At 37.8% G+C, this 14,463-nt stretch overlaps 1 protein-coding gene across 1 annotated transcript in view; it reads right to left on the minus strand.

Moving 5' to 3' along the window:
- The window catches only part of CDYL2 (chromodomain Y like 2), a 61,230-nt gene that overhangs the window by 10,626 nt on the left and 36,141 nt on the right, over positions 1-14,463 (minus strand). The window contains exon 3 of the mRNA XM_057401154.1: positions 6,182-6,399. Coding sequence (XP_057257137.1) covers positions 6,182-6,399 — 218 coding nt within the window. The remainder of the gene's footprint in view (positions 1-6,181; positions 6,400-14,463) is intronic.

Raw genomic sequence — 14,463 nt, forward strand, 5'->3', positions numbered from 1 at the left:
TCAGCTGTTAACCGATTTCAGCTATTTCAGCTTCCGCTCTTCCCTTTAGTGATTTATTCCTTACTTGAAGGGCCATGATTGTATGACAAGTATGACACGTCCTACGCTTAAACATACATGTTAAAGTACTTCCTACAGACAGGGTCCTGTTGGGTCCATTTTTTTTCTCTTTTGTACTGCAAGATTTGCTGTTAATTTAGGCAAAAGACAGCAAAATGTGGTTGGGGAATTAGATATGATTTCCACGTGAGACAAACGCAAGACTTTAGGCTTGTTAGTATTTTTGTTCACTACTCTGTTTCCAAAAATTCTTTAGATCTCCAAAATGCCTTATTTAAGAAATGTCCCTAAACTTGTAAGTTTGTTTACACAAAACCTGACAGTTTTTTAATTAAAAATCCTGTGGCTTGTGAGACCAGGCTTGAACCAGTATGTTCAAACCCCGCAGTGTAATACTACCTGCCTGCTTTCCATATGCGTTTGCATAGCAATGATTGCTACTGGCTGCTGAAACCAGGACAGGAGAAAGCAGGTAGTGAACTTCTTGATGCTTCACTTTTGTAAGTGCACTTCAGAATGCCTCTAATACTGAATATGTGACAGTGGGTAGAAGTGAAGTAATTAAAAGCAGCAGAATTTGAAAGTGTATTTGAAATTCTTGTGCAGGTATGAAAACGTCATCAGTGATTTTACAAGTACTGTGTATTCCCAGAGCCTCAGAGGCTGTATCAGCCCATAGCTGGTAAAAAAAACACAGCAAAACTGCACATTTTGTGAAGGGGAAACAGAGGAACCTAAAATCTCTGTTCAAAGTTAAAAACAAACTTGAAAAGGTGGTAGATGTTAGAATACAAAGACATGTATTCTGATACTCCTAGTTCCATGTGAATGCAAGACTGTCCTCTTAGTTTATTTTAAATATTCTCAAAATCTGCTCTTTCTCAGGGAGGGTATATAAATAATATCAGGGAATACCAGTTAAACATTTTTATATATAATAAGAGTGTTGTTTTATTATTCAGCAAGTTTCTTTACCATTCTCCTTCCTCCAATGATACTTGCATTTGTACCATATCTTTGATGTTATCACTCCTAACCTTCAAACACATCATTACCATTCCAAACCTGTTTCTTTTCTATCTTGCCCCTCATTGATCTTTATGGTTAAAGCCATCTGAAAGTATACCAAACTTTTGAGCAAATCTGATACTACCGGTAGGAAAACCCAATATTCTGCTATCACTGTTCAATGTTTTGGAGAGAGTGATATTAAAAGCCCATTATTAGGAACTTACTTCTCAGATATGGTGGAAAATAGGAATGCTTCAACAGCATTTTGCATAGTCTGTTTGAGCAGCAGTGGAAATTAAGTTCCACTGCTCTACTAGTTCATAGCAAAAGTAAATAGTACCAAAAACGAGGAAACCATAACATACCAGTGTTTTCAAGCTCCAAAAACTATTTCTTTTAAATCTGTAAATTTGTCACTAACTTTATAATCAAAAGGTGCTCAGAAACTCATTGGAATACACCAATGCCAGCAAAGTCAACCCTCATTCCCTTGTTCTATGCCCAGTCCTTTGCTGGTACAGTCTAAAATCCATTTTGTCACTCAGCCTGGTTCTAGCCAACCTCATTGTTGCTTCCCAATGCCTTGGCATCATGGCTTTCCTCATATATTATCTGGGTGTGGGTATTTCGCCGCAGATGTTTATATGATTATAGGAAAGTTACTAACAATAAAATAAACACAAAAAAGAAGGTTTGTCTATAGGGTTGTAGAACTGTGTGTTAAACTGCAGTACTGTGAAATAAATGTTATTTTAGATCAGAACTACAGTCTGGTTTTCCATTTTATGATGTAGTTTTCCATTTAATGATGTAATGAATTCAGTTTGCAAATACAGAGATACTACATGTCAGATTACATTTTCCTTTCCTCTCTTCCACAGTCTTCAAACCTGCCCTCATTTTGGTGTAACTATGGCATTTGTCCAATAAAATTTTACTTTTCCTATTGGACCATATCTAAAACATGCAAGGCTCCATAAGCAGTATTTTCCTGTTCCATGTTTGTTTTTTTTTTTCTCAATTAGCTCTTTATGGTCTTTTAGTTAATTTTCAGTTGTGGGAACAGTATTTCTATTTGAATACATTTGACTAAAATTTCTGAGGAAGTATGTACTGATCAGTATGGGCCAGTTATTTAGCTTGTGATAATCAACTGAATTATAAATTTAGACCAGGCCTAATGCTTCATGTACTGTTTTACTGAAACCCAAATATATAATAAAATTATCGCTTTCTCAAAAGTTGCTTATTTTTTGAATCCTGTCAGGATTAAATCCTGGCTCCTTACAGGACACCTCATGTTGCAAAATAAACATAAAATGTGTGAAAACTTCATTAAACTTCTAAGAGCTTATTTTAATGCCTTTTACTGGATGCTGGAAATTTAAAAGGCATTTGTTGCTCCTTGCTTTCAATCTTGCTCGCATTATGGGGAAACCCCAGAACTGGGAATTTATCACCATGATTACAAAAAGTCTCTTGAACACAAGTTTCCTTTCATATAAACAGGAATACTGCTTTAAACATTTAATTTCTCTGAATCTCTAAGGATTCCCTGTTGATATTTGTAAAGGTAAATATTCTGTAAATACCATAACAAACAGAATTTTAAAGTCTTTCAGTTGTTCTTAGAAACTCTTCCTCACTTACACCTTTCTACATAGATACACTTTTTGTTACTTGCTGACTCTGTGCAAACAGATTGTGAGTCCTCTCTGCTGGATTAATGAAGGATGCAGGAACGTGTCAGGTTGGCTTCAGGCAGAAGTACTGGCCAAACCTGACAAGCTGTCTATGTATGAGAGCAAAAATAGAGAGAACAGTAAACTCGTACCTGCCTCTTCTTTTTATTTTATTTGAAGTTAAGAAAATTGTAAGCAAGAAGTGAAGGCAAACCAGTGCTCCAAAATGCACCTGGTAGAACTTTGAACCCTTTAACTTTCATGGCTAGGACCTGAACCTGATTCAAGTGTATTTGAGGTTGTAGTATCAGTCTTCAATGGAAACATTAGCTGTCTGGGGTATATTTTGCTTTTAATTCATATATTATGAATATATTAATAAGCTAGGAATATTAATTCCTAGTGCAATAGTGTAAAGTAAAAAGCGTGGATGGATCCATTTTATCTTAATTTTCAAACAGAATTTTGATCCTTGAAATCTGCTGAGTTAAAATACCAACATCATCACTGGAGAAAGAACTTCAGAACCAGCAAAAGACCCATGAGAGAAAATGTCTTAATGGAATTTATAATGATGAAATACTTTCTGTATCTATTTTGAAAATTAATTTTAAAGGTAGCAAGACTCAGCCACTGAAATAAAAAACCTGTGCTGTTTCATGACACTGGCTTGGAAGTATTATAAGGCCTTGTAAAACGTAAGAAGGAATTGCTATAGTGGCCTGAACATTTCTGTAGAAAAAGCTCAATTACCAGAGTGGCACTGAGCCAACTTCAATCAGTGCAACAAGGCTAGAAGGAGCATGGGCACATTTCATGCTAAAATCACCTGCACATGCCCACAGGTGTGATGTGGTTACCACAAACAGGACAGAGATTCAGGGAGACTTCTGTAAGATTTTATTTTTCTTTTTTTTTTTGTATAAATAAATTCTTTGTTTTTTTTAATTAAACTGGCATAAATAGCAGAGGCCAATAGTTGAACAAAACTATTACATTTCATCTGAAAGTTAAGATAAAGCACAAAAGCAAGCAGTGCTGTTTAGGGGTGAGAGTGATTTTGTATAAGCTTGATTTTATGATTGTGGTCAGTGCACACCTTTTCTTTTTTTTTTACCAACATAGATACATGGCCGAGAATAACCACATCACTATTTTAACCACAGCAAGTAGAGCTACCCTGAGTAAATTAATCATTTACTACTTGGCAAATATAATCTACTGGATGTCTAATTAAGCTTGAAGTTAATGTTTCTTTTGACAAAATGAAACTCCCATTCTTCACTCTGTGGGAGTTTTGTTTTTGTACTTTCTGTTCACCGGCGGTAAGAGCCTTCAAAACTGAAAATGCTGTAAATGTCCCTAGAATACTCTGGCAGTTTGCCTCACCTATGGCTATGGGTGACAAACTGCAGGAACAAGGAATTCAATATATTCCTCCTTTCAGTTCCTTGGATTTCTGCTGTAGTTGCAGCAAGGATGTGGAATTGCCAATACTGAAGGTGCAGGATTTTGTGTGTGAATGATCATGGGCAGAAGCCTGGATGCAGGCCAAGTAAGTCATTTCATGTGTGCCAGGAAGCAGCCTTCAGAAGGCAAGAGCTTTCAATTGCTCTCAGCCTGGATGAGTTTTAAACAGACATTTTCAATGTGTGGAACACATTACCTTGACTAATTCCTGGCTATCCAGATCCTGGCCAGTAATGTAGTTTTCAAGTAAGCTCCGATAAAGGTTCTAGAAATAAGTTTACACCAGTGATGCAAGAGAAGTTCTATTACATGCTTATCATTTATTCTTCCACAGAGGTGGCTTCCCAGCATATGGAGTATTTCCAAGGAATGAAGTGAACTGGTTTGGCAGACCTGAAGAGCCTGAATTAATTCACTGATTTGAGCATTTGAACACAGCTGATAGGAACAGCACAGCCAGCACCATAAAGGTAAGGCTGTTCAGCCTGAACATAGCAAGTTCTTGACTTCATACTTTTTTCAGGCCCTTGAGCTCTTCATTTACATTACCTGTGATGTCAGTTAGTAGTAATTAATACATGGAGATGGAATGATGGATTTTATGCAATCTAAAGCATTTGTGTTAAAAGCTAGTGTTAGATAGGAATTAGTATTAAAAGTTCGGTGTTCTGTGTTAATTAGCAAGATAGTTCTTTTAAATATGATAAAATTTAAAAACTAAGAGTTCAAAAACTATTTAGTTTCATTCTCTCCATTGATGTACCTGTGTAGGTGTGCGTTTGGGAAGGGGAGTCAAATTCAGGGCTCATCACACCTGCTAGTGGTTTTATCTGAAGCTCATTATAAGTAATTAATTTCACAGTTACTCAGTTTCTTATTGAATAAAATAACTCCTCAAAGCTACAGTCTCCTTTTCCCTCAGATGGTGCTCAAACTGATATTTCATATCCTGTTATCTTGAAGTCACTGTGTAGGACAGAGCTGCACTGGCATGTCTGGGGGGCAGAAGAGGCAGAGATCTGCCACAGTGCAGCCTGCCCTCTGCAGGCAGAGGAACTCTACCTGCAGAATGCTCGGAGTGGCAAAACTGGTGCTGGGAGGCACCTCCTGTTCTTTCCTCTCTGATCTACAGCAGCCCCGTTCAATCAGTCCATTGCTGCCCATGTGGAACAGGGCTCAAGCATGTTCTCTCCTCTCGGAGAGAGATTTGACATTTATTTGACACCTTTTTAGCTCTGACATGGGAATGGTACACCTGGGCATCACTGCCCGCTATGCTGGGATCACAGTGAATGGAAGGAAAAGCTTCTCAGTCCTTTCCCTAACCCATATATTTACTGGAGCAGTAAGTACAAGCTACAAGTCCAAGTCTGACAGTAAGCGTGTAATGTTTGGAACAAGGGGATTCATTAATATCATTTATACGTTGTACAACTGCATGAATTCAGCTGAGAACAGAGCCCCTAATTGGTTAATATTTCACAAGTAAGGGCTCATAAAGTGATTCAGAATAAAACTCAACTGGGCATCAAGATATACACTTAGAATTACTGACTCAGCATATTGCCTGAAATTCTCTGTCTGCAAAAATTGGAGCACTATTTAAATAATAAAATGAAAAAAACTAGATTTCTCTCTAGGACAGTAAATATCAGTAACTTCAACATGAGAAAAGCTCTGTCACGCAACTAACTCCATGCTGGAAGTACTGATTCTGCCATTTCTTTCTCTACTTCTGACTTTGGTTTCAGACAGGTAAATTAAAAATTAATTTCCTCTGCATTCTTCTGGATAGGAATCCCAAGCATGGGAAAGGTCAGATGTACCTGAACTCCGTATTTCTTTTCTAAGATAACCAATTAGGGAAAAAATACACAACATCCAGTTCAAGTGCAGTGTTTGCAAGATAACCCACACATTAAGATGGCTTTTTTTGGCTTTCATGGCTACACACTTACCTCTGGGGTCAATGCATTGTTATCTGAAGTCTGACTTGACAGCAAAATATGTGTGAAACCATCTTCTTTCCGGACTACAATGTCCCTGAACCGGCAGTTACTTTCATTTTGACGCACGCTGTATCTTAGTCTCTTATCGAAGACATAATCTTTCTCCCCATCTAGTTTCCTTTTCACAGTGCTGTGTAGATTCAAGCTTCCATTGGCCAGAGAAGAACCTTTCAGATGGAAAGAATCAAAGCACAATTATGTCTCAATCTTTGAAGAAATGGAGCGATACTTTCTATTAGCTTAAACACAGTTCAGTATTTACAGTAGCCTCTACGTGATAAATGTGATAAATCAAAAATGTGCCTGGCTAGTTACATGTAGCCTGAAGCCATTCTTACTGTATTCCAACATGCAGTACTTTTTGTTGGCGCACCAGACAATTGAATTGTATAGCATGTACGACTGGGACCATTGATGGGATTCAGTTCTGCTTTGAAAAACCACTTTGAAAAGTGATTGTATTATCTGAATTTGGGGTGATCAGCTTTGGAAAAACTTGACAGGTTTACTCCAAATCCCTTCTTTCAAAAGGTACGTCTTCTTTCTCTCACAGTGGCCAAAAAGTCATTATCATGTTCAAGTGACAACCTGAATACACAGTTGTGGCACATCTCTATGGGTCACATAGAGTAAGTTAGGAAAGTTCTTACTAAGCTGACACGACCAGCATTCTCTTTCACTTACCCTTGTGTTAGTGTTAGAAGCAGCAGTTGGCCATCCTCTGCTCTCACCCCAAGCTCTTGCTCATTACATTTACACAAACAGTAATTGCTGACTTTTGACTAATGGGTATGATATCAACAGTGGATTTTGTATATAGGAAATATTAGTGCTGATACCATTTCTGGAAGGTACCCAGCAGTATGGAAAAAAAGGAACTATGACAAAGAATATACAGTTTCTCCTCAAAAACTAATGAGTTATAGTACATCAATTTTAAAAGACAGTTTATTCTGACTTACACTGTGTATGAGCTGTAAAATATTACTTTGCTTATGTTTACAGTTTCTCTCTAATAGGCAATATGTAATGATTGTTAACAATGCTGAGCCAGAGTGTTGAAAACATCTTTACAAGATTTTAATGCAATGCTCTTTTTCTAATTACAGATGTTTCATGCCATTGCATGAAAAATAACACAGAGGCAGGTCACTGAAGAACTGAGATTAAAGTCACTCTGTTCATTGAAACAGTTTTGATGAAGAAAATTATCCCAGCCAAACCCAGCACATTCTCCAAATCTGTTTGTTGTTTAAACAGACACAAGCCCAAGAGATGCTGTACTTAAGAAAGGCCAAGAAAGAGCTGAATGAAAACACCTTTGTTTGTTCTGTTCTTCACTCCTGCCAAAGCTGACCTGTTCCAGCTTCTGGAATCAAATAGCCAGGAATTTTTAAAGGGCAGATGACATGAATATTAGAACATAGATATGTTATAGTTTAAATGATCACTATCCAATTAAAAATGCTCTTTTGGAATAAAAATGGAGTATTCACAAGAGATTACTCTCTCCAAAATCACTTACCCTCATTTTGGATTAGCTATTTTTTCATTTGATGTTTATGTAGGTACGTGAAGTGTCTGATACCTCTCAAATGGCAATGGCCTGTGGAATTGCTCACAGTGTGTGAAATGCCTATATATACACTGCAGTTATGATATGTGATGCTAAAGCACATAGTATGCTTAACAGTATTTCCCTGGTGCATCATTCAGCCTCATCATGTAACATGTACATATGGGTAGACATGTATTTACACACAGAAACACGTTTGTTAAAAAGTCTGCTATTTCAGTCAATCATGAAACTCTTTTTCATGGTTAAATTAAGAGGTACCATCTAAAGCATTGCCTGCACTACACTGAATAGAGGATGCAACTGGTGCAATACTAGTACTGACAAATTACATCCGATCATCTATTTGAAAAAACATCATTTGAAGCCAGCGGAATTTGAAATTTGTTTCCAATTATCTGCAATGGTAGGAATCACAATATGCTTGAATTTTTAAAATTATTCATAATTTCTTATTTTTCATAAGGTTTTGCTACTGCATATATTTTGACAATTATTCTTACAAACAGAAATGGACTTGTGAAATTACTAATGGAAAACTAATATTATTGGGAATATACCGAAGGAAAGTAATTATTTGAGGCAGACTTTTAAATATTGCACTTTTATCTATTCAGTCCTTAAAGTGTTGCTTGATCCAGCAATAAGCTACAAAGATGTGAAGGGTTAAATACCCTAAAAAAAGTGTAAAGAACATACAAAATCAAAGGCACACATGAACATTGAATGGAAGATGGATTGACTACCTACTGTTAAAGATTATGCCCCATCTATTTTAAATACTGATGGGAAGAGAATAGTGAAAGATTAATTCTCACAGATAATCCAGCTCAACAAAAAAGCCTCATAGTAATAATTTTAATTTTTCTTGTATTCTTTGTTCGAGATATATATTCAGTTTGTGAATTAATGTATGATGTAAGAAATTATAGATCTTGTCACAGTACTTTAACTACCTGCATGCTGACAAGAATTTAACCAGAGGAAAGATCTGAATTTAATAGGAGAGAAATATGAATGGAAAAAGTGACATTTGTAAGAATGGATGATCAACATACAGTGACTAAATTGTTGTTTTGGTGTAATCCCTGTAATCTTGTTTGATCTGACAAACTGGAGAAAATGATCAGCAAAACCTAAAGACAAGACTCATGTGAAACCAGGCCCATTGAGCATGTCTGCATGGATGCAATGGAGCTCGAACCACGAAAGCATTGTCCAGATTGTCTCTGCACGAGCATTAATACTTAGCAGCTGCTTAATGTGCACAAGAGTGACAGTACCTTAATATGTCAAGATAAAAAATGATTGCGACATAGGGAAAAAGAGACATTCTCAAAGCAATCCATACTGTATCTGAAACAAATTAGGGTGTCACAAATTAACTAAGGAAGCTTTAGGTACCTGTAAGTGTGGTTCACTGGCTGAGTATTAAGTATTTGACAGTCAGACTAAGTATAAAAAAAATGCAGAATGTGTGAAAATATTCCTTCATTTAGTGGGCTTTTAATCTAATTACCTTGATTTTAATCTTTAGTAGAACTCATGGAATATCTAAACCAACACTGATATTTTGAAGAAGCTTCAATACTTTTTAAAGGCACATAAAATACTCCCAGACCACTGGTGCCTCTAGTAATTCTTCTCCAAGAAGGCAGAAAATGCAAGCTTGGCCACTTTCTGCAGTCCTTTCTCCTAGTATCATCCCTAAGTGGTGTACAGGAATAGGAGAGGATTCATCCTTCCTGTTTCCTTATTTGCTCATGGACCTTTTCATGGATTTCCCTAATCCCCTTCTGAGCCTGCTGACGCTGTCTGTCTCCACAGCTTCCTGTGGTATCACTTTGAGAAGCTGTGCAGCCACTACACATAGAAGAATTTTCTTTGATGTGTGCTCTTATCTGATGTTCTACCGGTTTCAGTGAGGGGTCCTTAGTTCTGCTAGAGGGATCTAGTGAACAACAGTTCTGCATTTACTTTATCTGAGGTCTTGATAACTTTGTAAACTTTGATCGTAGTCCCCCTCAGACTCTCCCTTGCCTAACTGAAGCCTCTTTTATTTTTGTGATCCTTGCCATTTTAGTTGCCTGTTCGCGCACCTTCTCTAGTATTCCACCACTGTCAAAGGGAACAACAAGGAACGATGTTACTACTGCTGCTGCTGTTGGTACCAGAAAGAGCCTGAAGACTCCAGATCAAGTCTGAGACTGGGGCTCCATTATACTGGACAGAAGTTTATGGTCAAAACAGCTGAGGCAGAAAGTAGGAGGGGAAGGGGTGAAAAGATGACAATGAGCCTCAGATCACTCAATACATTAGTGGACTTGGATCTACCCATCTCCTTCCACTGCTTCTACCCAGTAGAAAAAGACATCTCAAGCTACTGTTATTTTCAGATACACCTTTTCTTTCTTAGCATTGATTGCAGCCAGATTAATGGAGCAGTCTGTGCCACCTCCTACACAGTGGTGCTTGTGCTGGTACCAGCATCCAGGTGAGCAGCCATACAGTGAACAGACCTGATGAAATGTTCTGGCTGGAAAGAAACCCATGGTTAATTGTCAAACAGATCAGGTCCACCTTGTAACCTCAGGAGTGTTATAACCAGTGCAGGGGAAGGGATGGGAATAACGATCAGGTTATCACAGGAAGGAAAGCTGGACTGTTCCTTTTGTTAGCAGCATGCATTCATGGTGAATGAAAACCATCATGGAGCTAGGGCTTTAATTTTTCTAAGTGAAATAAACCATGCTCCCTTACTTTCCCTGATAAAACAGCTTGGCATTCCTCAGTCTTCCCAATAGTTTTTCTCTGCCTCCTTTCCGTCTTTCTTGTGGGCAATAGTTAATACTGTACATATTTAAACACAGTGTTCTGTTGATAATTTAGTAATAATTTCAGACTTCTCCAGCTAAGTGAGCATCTGTAAGATATCTAAAAGCAATGAGTTTTGATCCAAACTGAGAAAGCAAGCATATTTGGTTGTCTTTTACTGCCAGTATTGCTCCAGAATAAATAAAAACAGAACAAGCTAAAAAAAAAAATACCCCAAGAGGAAGCAGTGACTAAGTTCACTGAGAATATTTAAAATAAGGGCACCGTGAGACTACAAAGATTTTTGTAATGGAGAAAAAGAGTGGTTAGTGCTACATGACAAGCAAAAATTCTTCAGCAGATGGTACAGAGCTATGTAGAAAAAGGAAAGAGAAAATTAAAATGGGATGTTCTTTGATGCCGTAAGAAACTTGGCAAGACAATCACTCTCAATTACAATATCTGGAGAAACAGAAATGTGGTAACAGAAGACAACAAATATCAGAAAGAATAGTATTGTTAGCTCCTGGGAGCATCAGTGGATGCTTTCCCCCAGAGTTTCCCCATATTTTCCAATTCACAGACTGTCTTAAAACTGTTGGTGAAGATGAATCTACTCTCCTTAGGATGGGATGTGTAGAAGGTCAAGAGAGGTTTTGGTAAGAAAGGTCTGTCCCAACTTAAGCAAGGTTCCAAGCCTCAACTGTGGTGCACATATGATTTTGTGCATACATCTGTAGGTATACATTCATCTTTATGGGGTAAACAGCTTACTGGTGAGAGTTTTATCTAAAGGTTTAGGAGGAAACACTTGTACCCAAGTGGATATATATGCAAAACCAAGCACAGACTGGTGGAAGTCCATTCAAAAAATTGTCAAAAACTAGTTTTCAAATAGCTACTGTTTGTTTCAACAGAACTGGCATACCACAAACAAAACAGATGTATTTTGATTAGTTATAGTTTATAAATTATTAATTATGATTAATACAACACTGGCAGCAGAGCTGGGCCTACAGCTGGGTTTTCAAACTGTGAGGTATTTTTGTTTTCCAAATCTAGGCTTCATCTTAAAATTCCTATATGCATTTTCTGTGCACTCTTACACACAGCTGTGAAGTGAGTCTGACATTCACTTGGGCTCCTTACAGGCAATCTCAAAGCTGACACAAATGTCTGCTTCCTCACATTCTGCCTGGGGCTGCCTGGGAGCCACAGCTTCTGGTAGTCAAACCCAGGTCCTCCAGGCTCTCTCTTTGTTCTACATATAGTGCCCTGGAAGCACTGATGGTGCATGCCAGGCTTTCGAGTTCCAGACTCTGTGGCAGACTGCCTGAAACCTCTGGCATAGCTGGCTGCCTCAGAGCGAAGTGCGGGAGTCCTGCCAAGCAGACTGCCACACTGCTCCTGCTCTCAAGGGATGAAGCTTTGGGACACTGGCTTGGATTTGGAGAAAGTTTTGAAACTCAAAACGTTTGGAAAAACCTTCTGTTATTCAACAAATCGGCACTTTCCTCTGAAACTTTCTTCATTTGTCATGTGTAAAATTTCAGACCGCTTCTAGTGTGACATCTATCCCGATGACAATGAGTCTGTGATACTAACAGGACACGTGGCAGAATCACAGTGGCATCTTCTGTGCTCACTATTCACATTCCTTTGGAGTGTGAATACTGAGGGAATTCAGTAAACTGTTGGGCTTGTTGAAGAGTAGTGCAAGTTTCTTCAATTTGACATTTCAAATGATGCAAAACCCTGTATAAGAAAATGTTACTTCTCTCAAATTTGTAGGACAATTTTAGGAAAAACCCCAGTATTTTGATTTTGACCCTTCCTCACCAGTTTCTGCCTGCTCTTCCTTTGGTAGTCTCATCTCTCCTCTTTGTAGTTTTCCCCACTATGCACGTGCTGGGTATCACAAAGCAGGACTACAGGGACTTCTGACCTTGGGAGTGCTGCTGAGTATAGGCTTTTCAGATGAGAAGCAGGTAGGGATTTAAAGATCTCTTGCTATTGCCTACAGGGAGGCCAGAATGCAAGGGAGAAAGGAGAGCAGAATACAAAAAAGATGTGATGGATTTGGAGAATGCAAAAGCCACCATAAAGAAATGTTTTAGAGGAGGTGCATATATCAGCTGTTAGGCCAGAAACATGTCTCTGTGCCTGGCAGAACACCTGGCTGCTTAGTTAAAGCGGTCTTCTGATGAATTAGAGCAGTCTTACAGAGCTTATTCAAACAAGGGCTGGTGGATGCCATTTGTGAGCTCTTCTGGGGACAAATGAAAGGCTCATTTCACCTTATGTTTTTTTGTGCCCCTCAAGTCCTTCATTAAGAAAAAAAAAAAATTATAAAATATGGCAATTAATGCATTTTAAAGATGCATTTTATATTAGAACTTCCATGATGAGTAACACAAAACAAATTATTTAAAAATCTTCATTAGAAACAGTAAGAAAGCAAAGAAAAATAACCTTACACACATCTGTAATTAGATATGCAAGTCTTTTTAAAGAAGCAGGTAGCTATTTAAGCAGTCTTGTATGAGCTCAAACTCACCAAAATATAAAAGCTTGCACTCTTAAATTTAAGTGTCATAGACATCATCAGGGCTACTTCTGCATTTAAAGCTGACCACACATTTTGCTGTCTTGGGAGTCTTTAACAAGGTATTTGACGTCTGGTTTGAAACATCCCAGTAGTCACAGGATGTCGCAAGTAAGACCATGCAACGCCAGTTCTACTTCGCAAATCAAGCAGCATTTGCTAGGTTGCCAGTAGGGTGGAAAATGGAAATTGGAGTGATATAATTTAAGTTGACTTTTGGAGTTTTTGGCAGGGCAATTCACAAGAAGCTGTCAGGGAAACGAGTGCTATCATGGGCCATAGAAAGTGGCTAATAAAAATAAATAATTGGAACAAATGCTTACTTTTCATCAGGTCAAATGATTAGTAGTTGGCTGCCCCAAGGACCTGCAGAAGGATTATTTAATACATATATTGATGAACTGGGAAGAGAAGTATGAGAGGAAAATTTGAAAGGAATACAAATTCAGTAGAGTAAAAACTAGGAAAGATTTTGAAGAGCTTCACTGAGTCATAAGGAAAAGGTGAATTAGCAACAGTAAAGCAGATTAAATGCATAATGAAAAGAATCATACATACAGCTGGGTTCTAAATTAACTGTAACCAGCAAGGAAAAAAAGTGTCAGAGCTACTGTGTATCATTCAATGGAAACCTTTATGCAGTGTGTAACAGCAGAAAAAAAAAAATCCTCAAAAGGCTGAATCGCCACTGTATCAGTAAGCAGTAGGAAATCATTTGGTACAGCTCCTGCTGTTTTTTAAAGGTATTAAAAGAACCCTCCACACACCAAAGGCACAAAGGGATACTGAAAACTACCAGGAACCTGGAAAGACCTCCACATGGTAGGCAGGCTAAAAAGGCTGGGGCTGCCTACTGACTGATAGGACATCATCCACTTTATCCCTTTGTATAAGGACAAGAGCTTATACAATGAAAACAAAGGTCAAAAAACCCCAAACAACCCCCCAGACCCAAGAAACTGATCAAATAAAATGTGCATCTCATTGTCTTAACTCCTGGAGGCTTTAAATTTGGTAGAATTAAAAAAAAAGAAAAGAAAAAGAAAAAAAGATTGGACACATATAGATAATGAGAAGCTGCATTAAGCTGAGTAGTATTTATAGAGAACATAAACCTTTATTCCTTAAGAACTAAGACAATCAGGAACCATGACGATTAGAAAGAAATTTCTCCCATTTCTTCTCATTCACTTCATTTTTTTTTGTATGTTCCCACAAAGTATGAATGTGACTTCT

Source organism: Pezoporus wallicus, unplaced genomic scaffold (genome assembly GCF_028554395.1).
Source record: "Pezoporus wallicus isolate ANWC-B61680 ecotype Strahan unplaced genomic scaffold, APGP_CSIRO_Pwel_v1 contig_420, whole genome shotgun sequence".
Classification (NCBI taxonomy): domain Eukaryota; kingdom Metazoa; phylum Chordata; class Aves; order Psittaciformes; family Psittacidae; genus Pezoporus; species Pezoporus wallicus.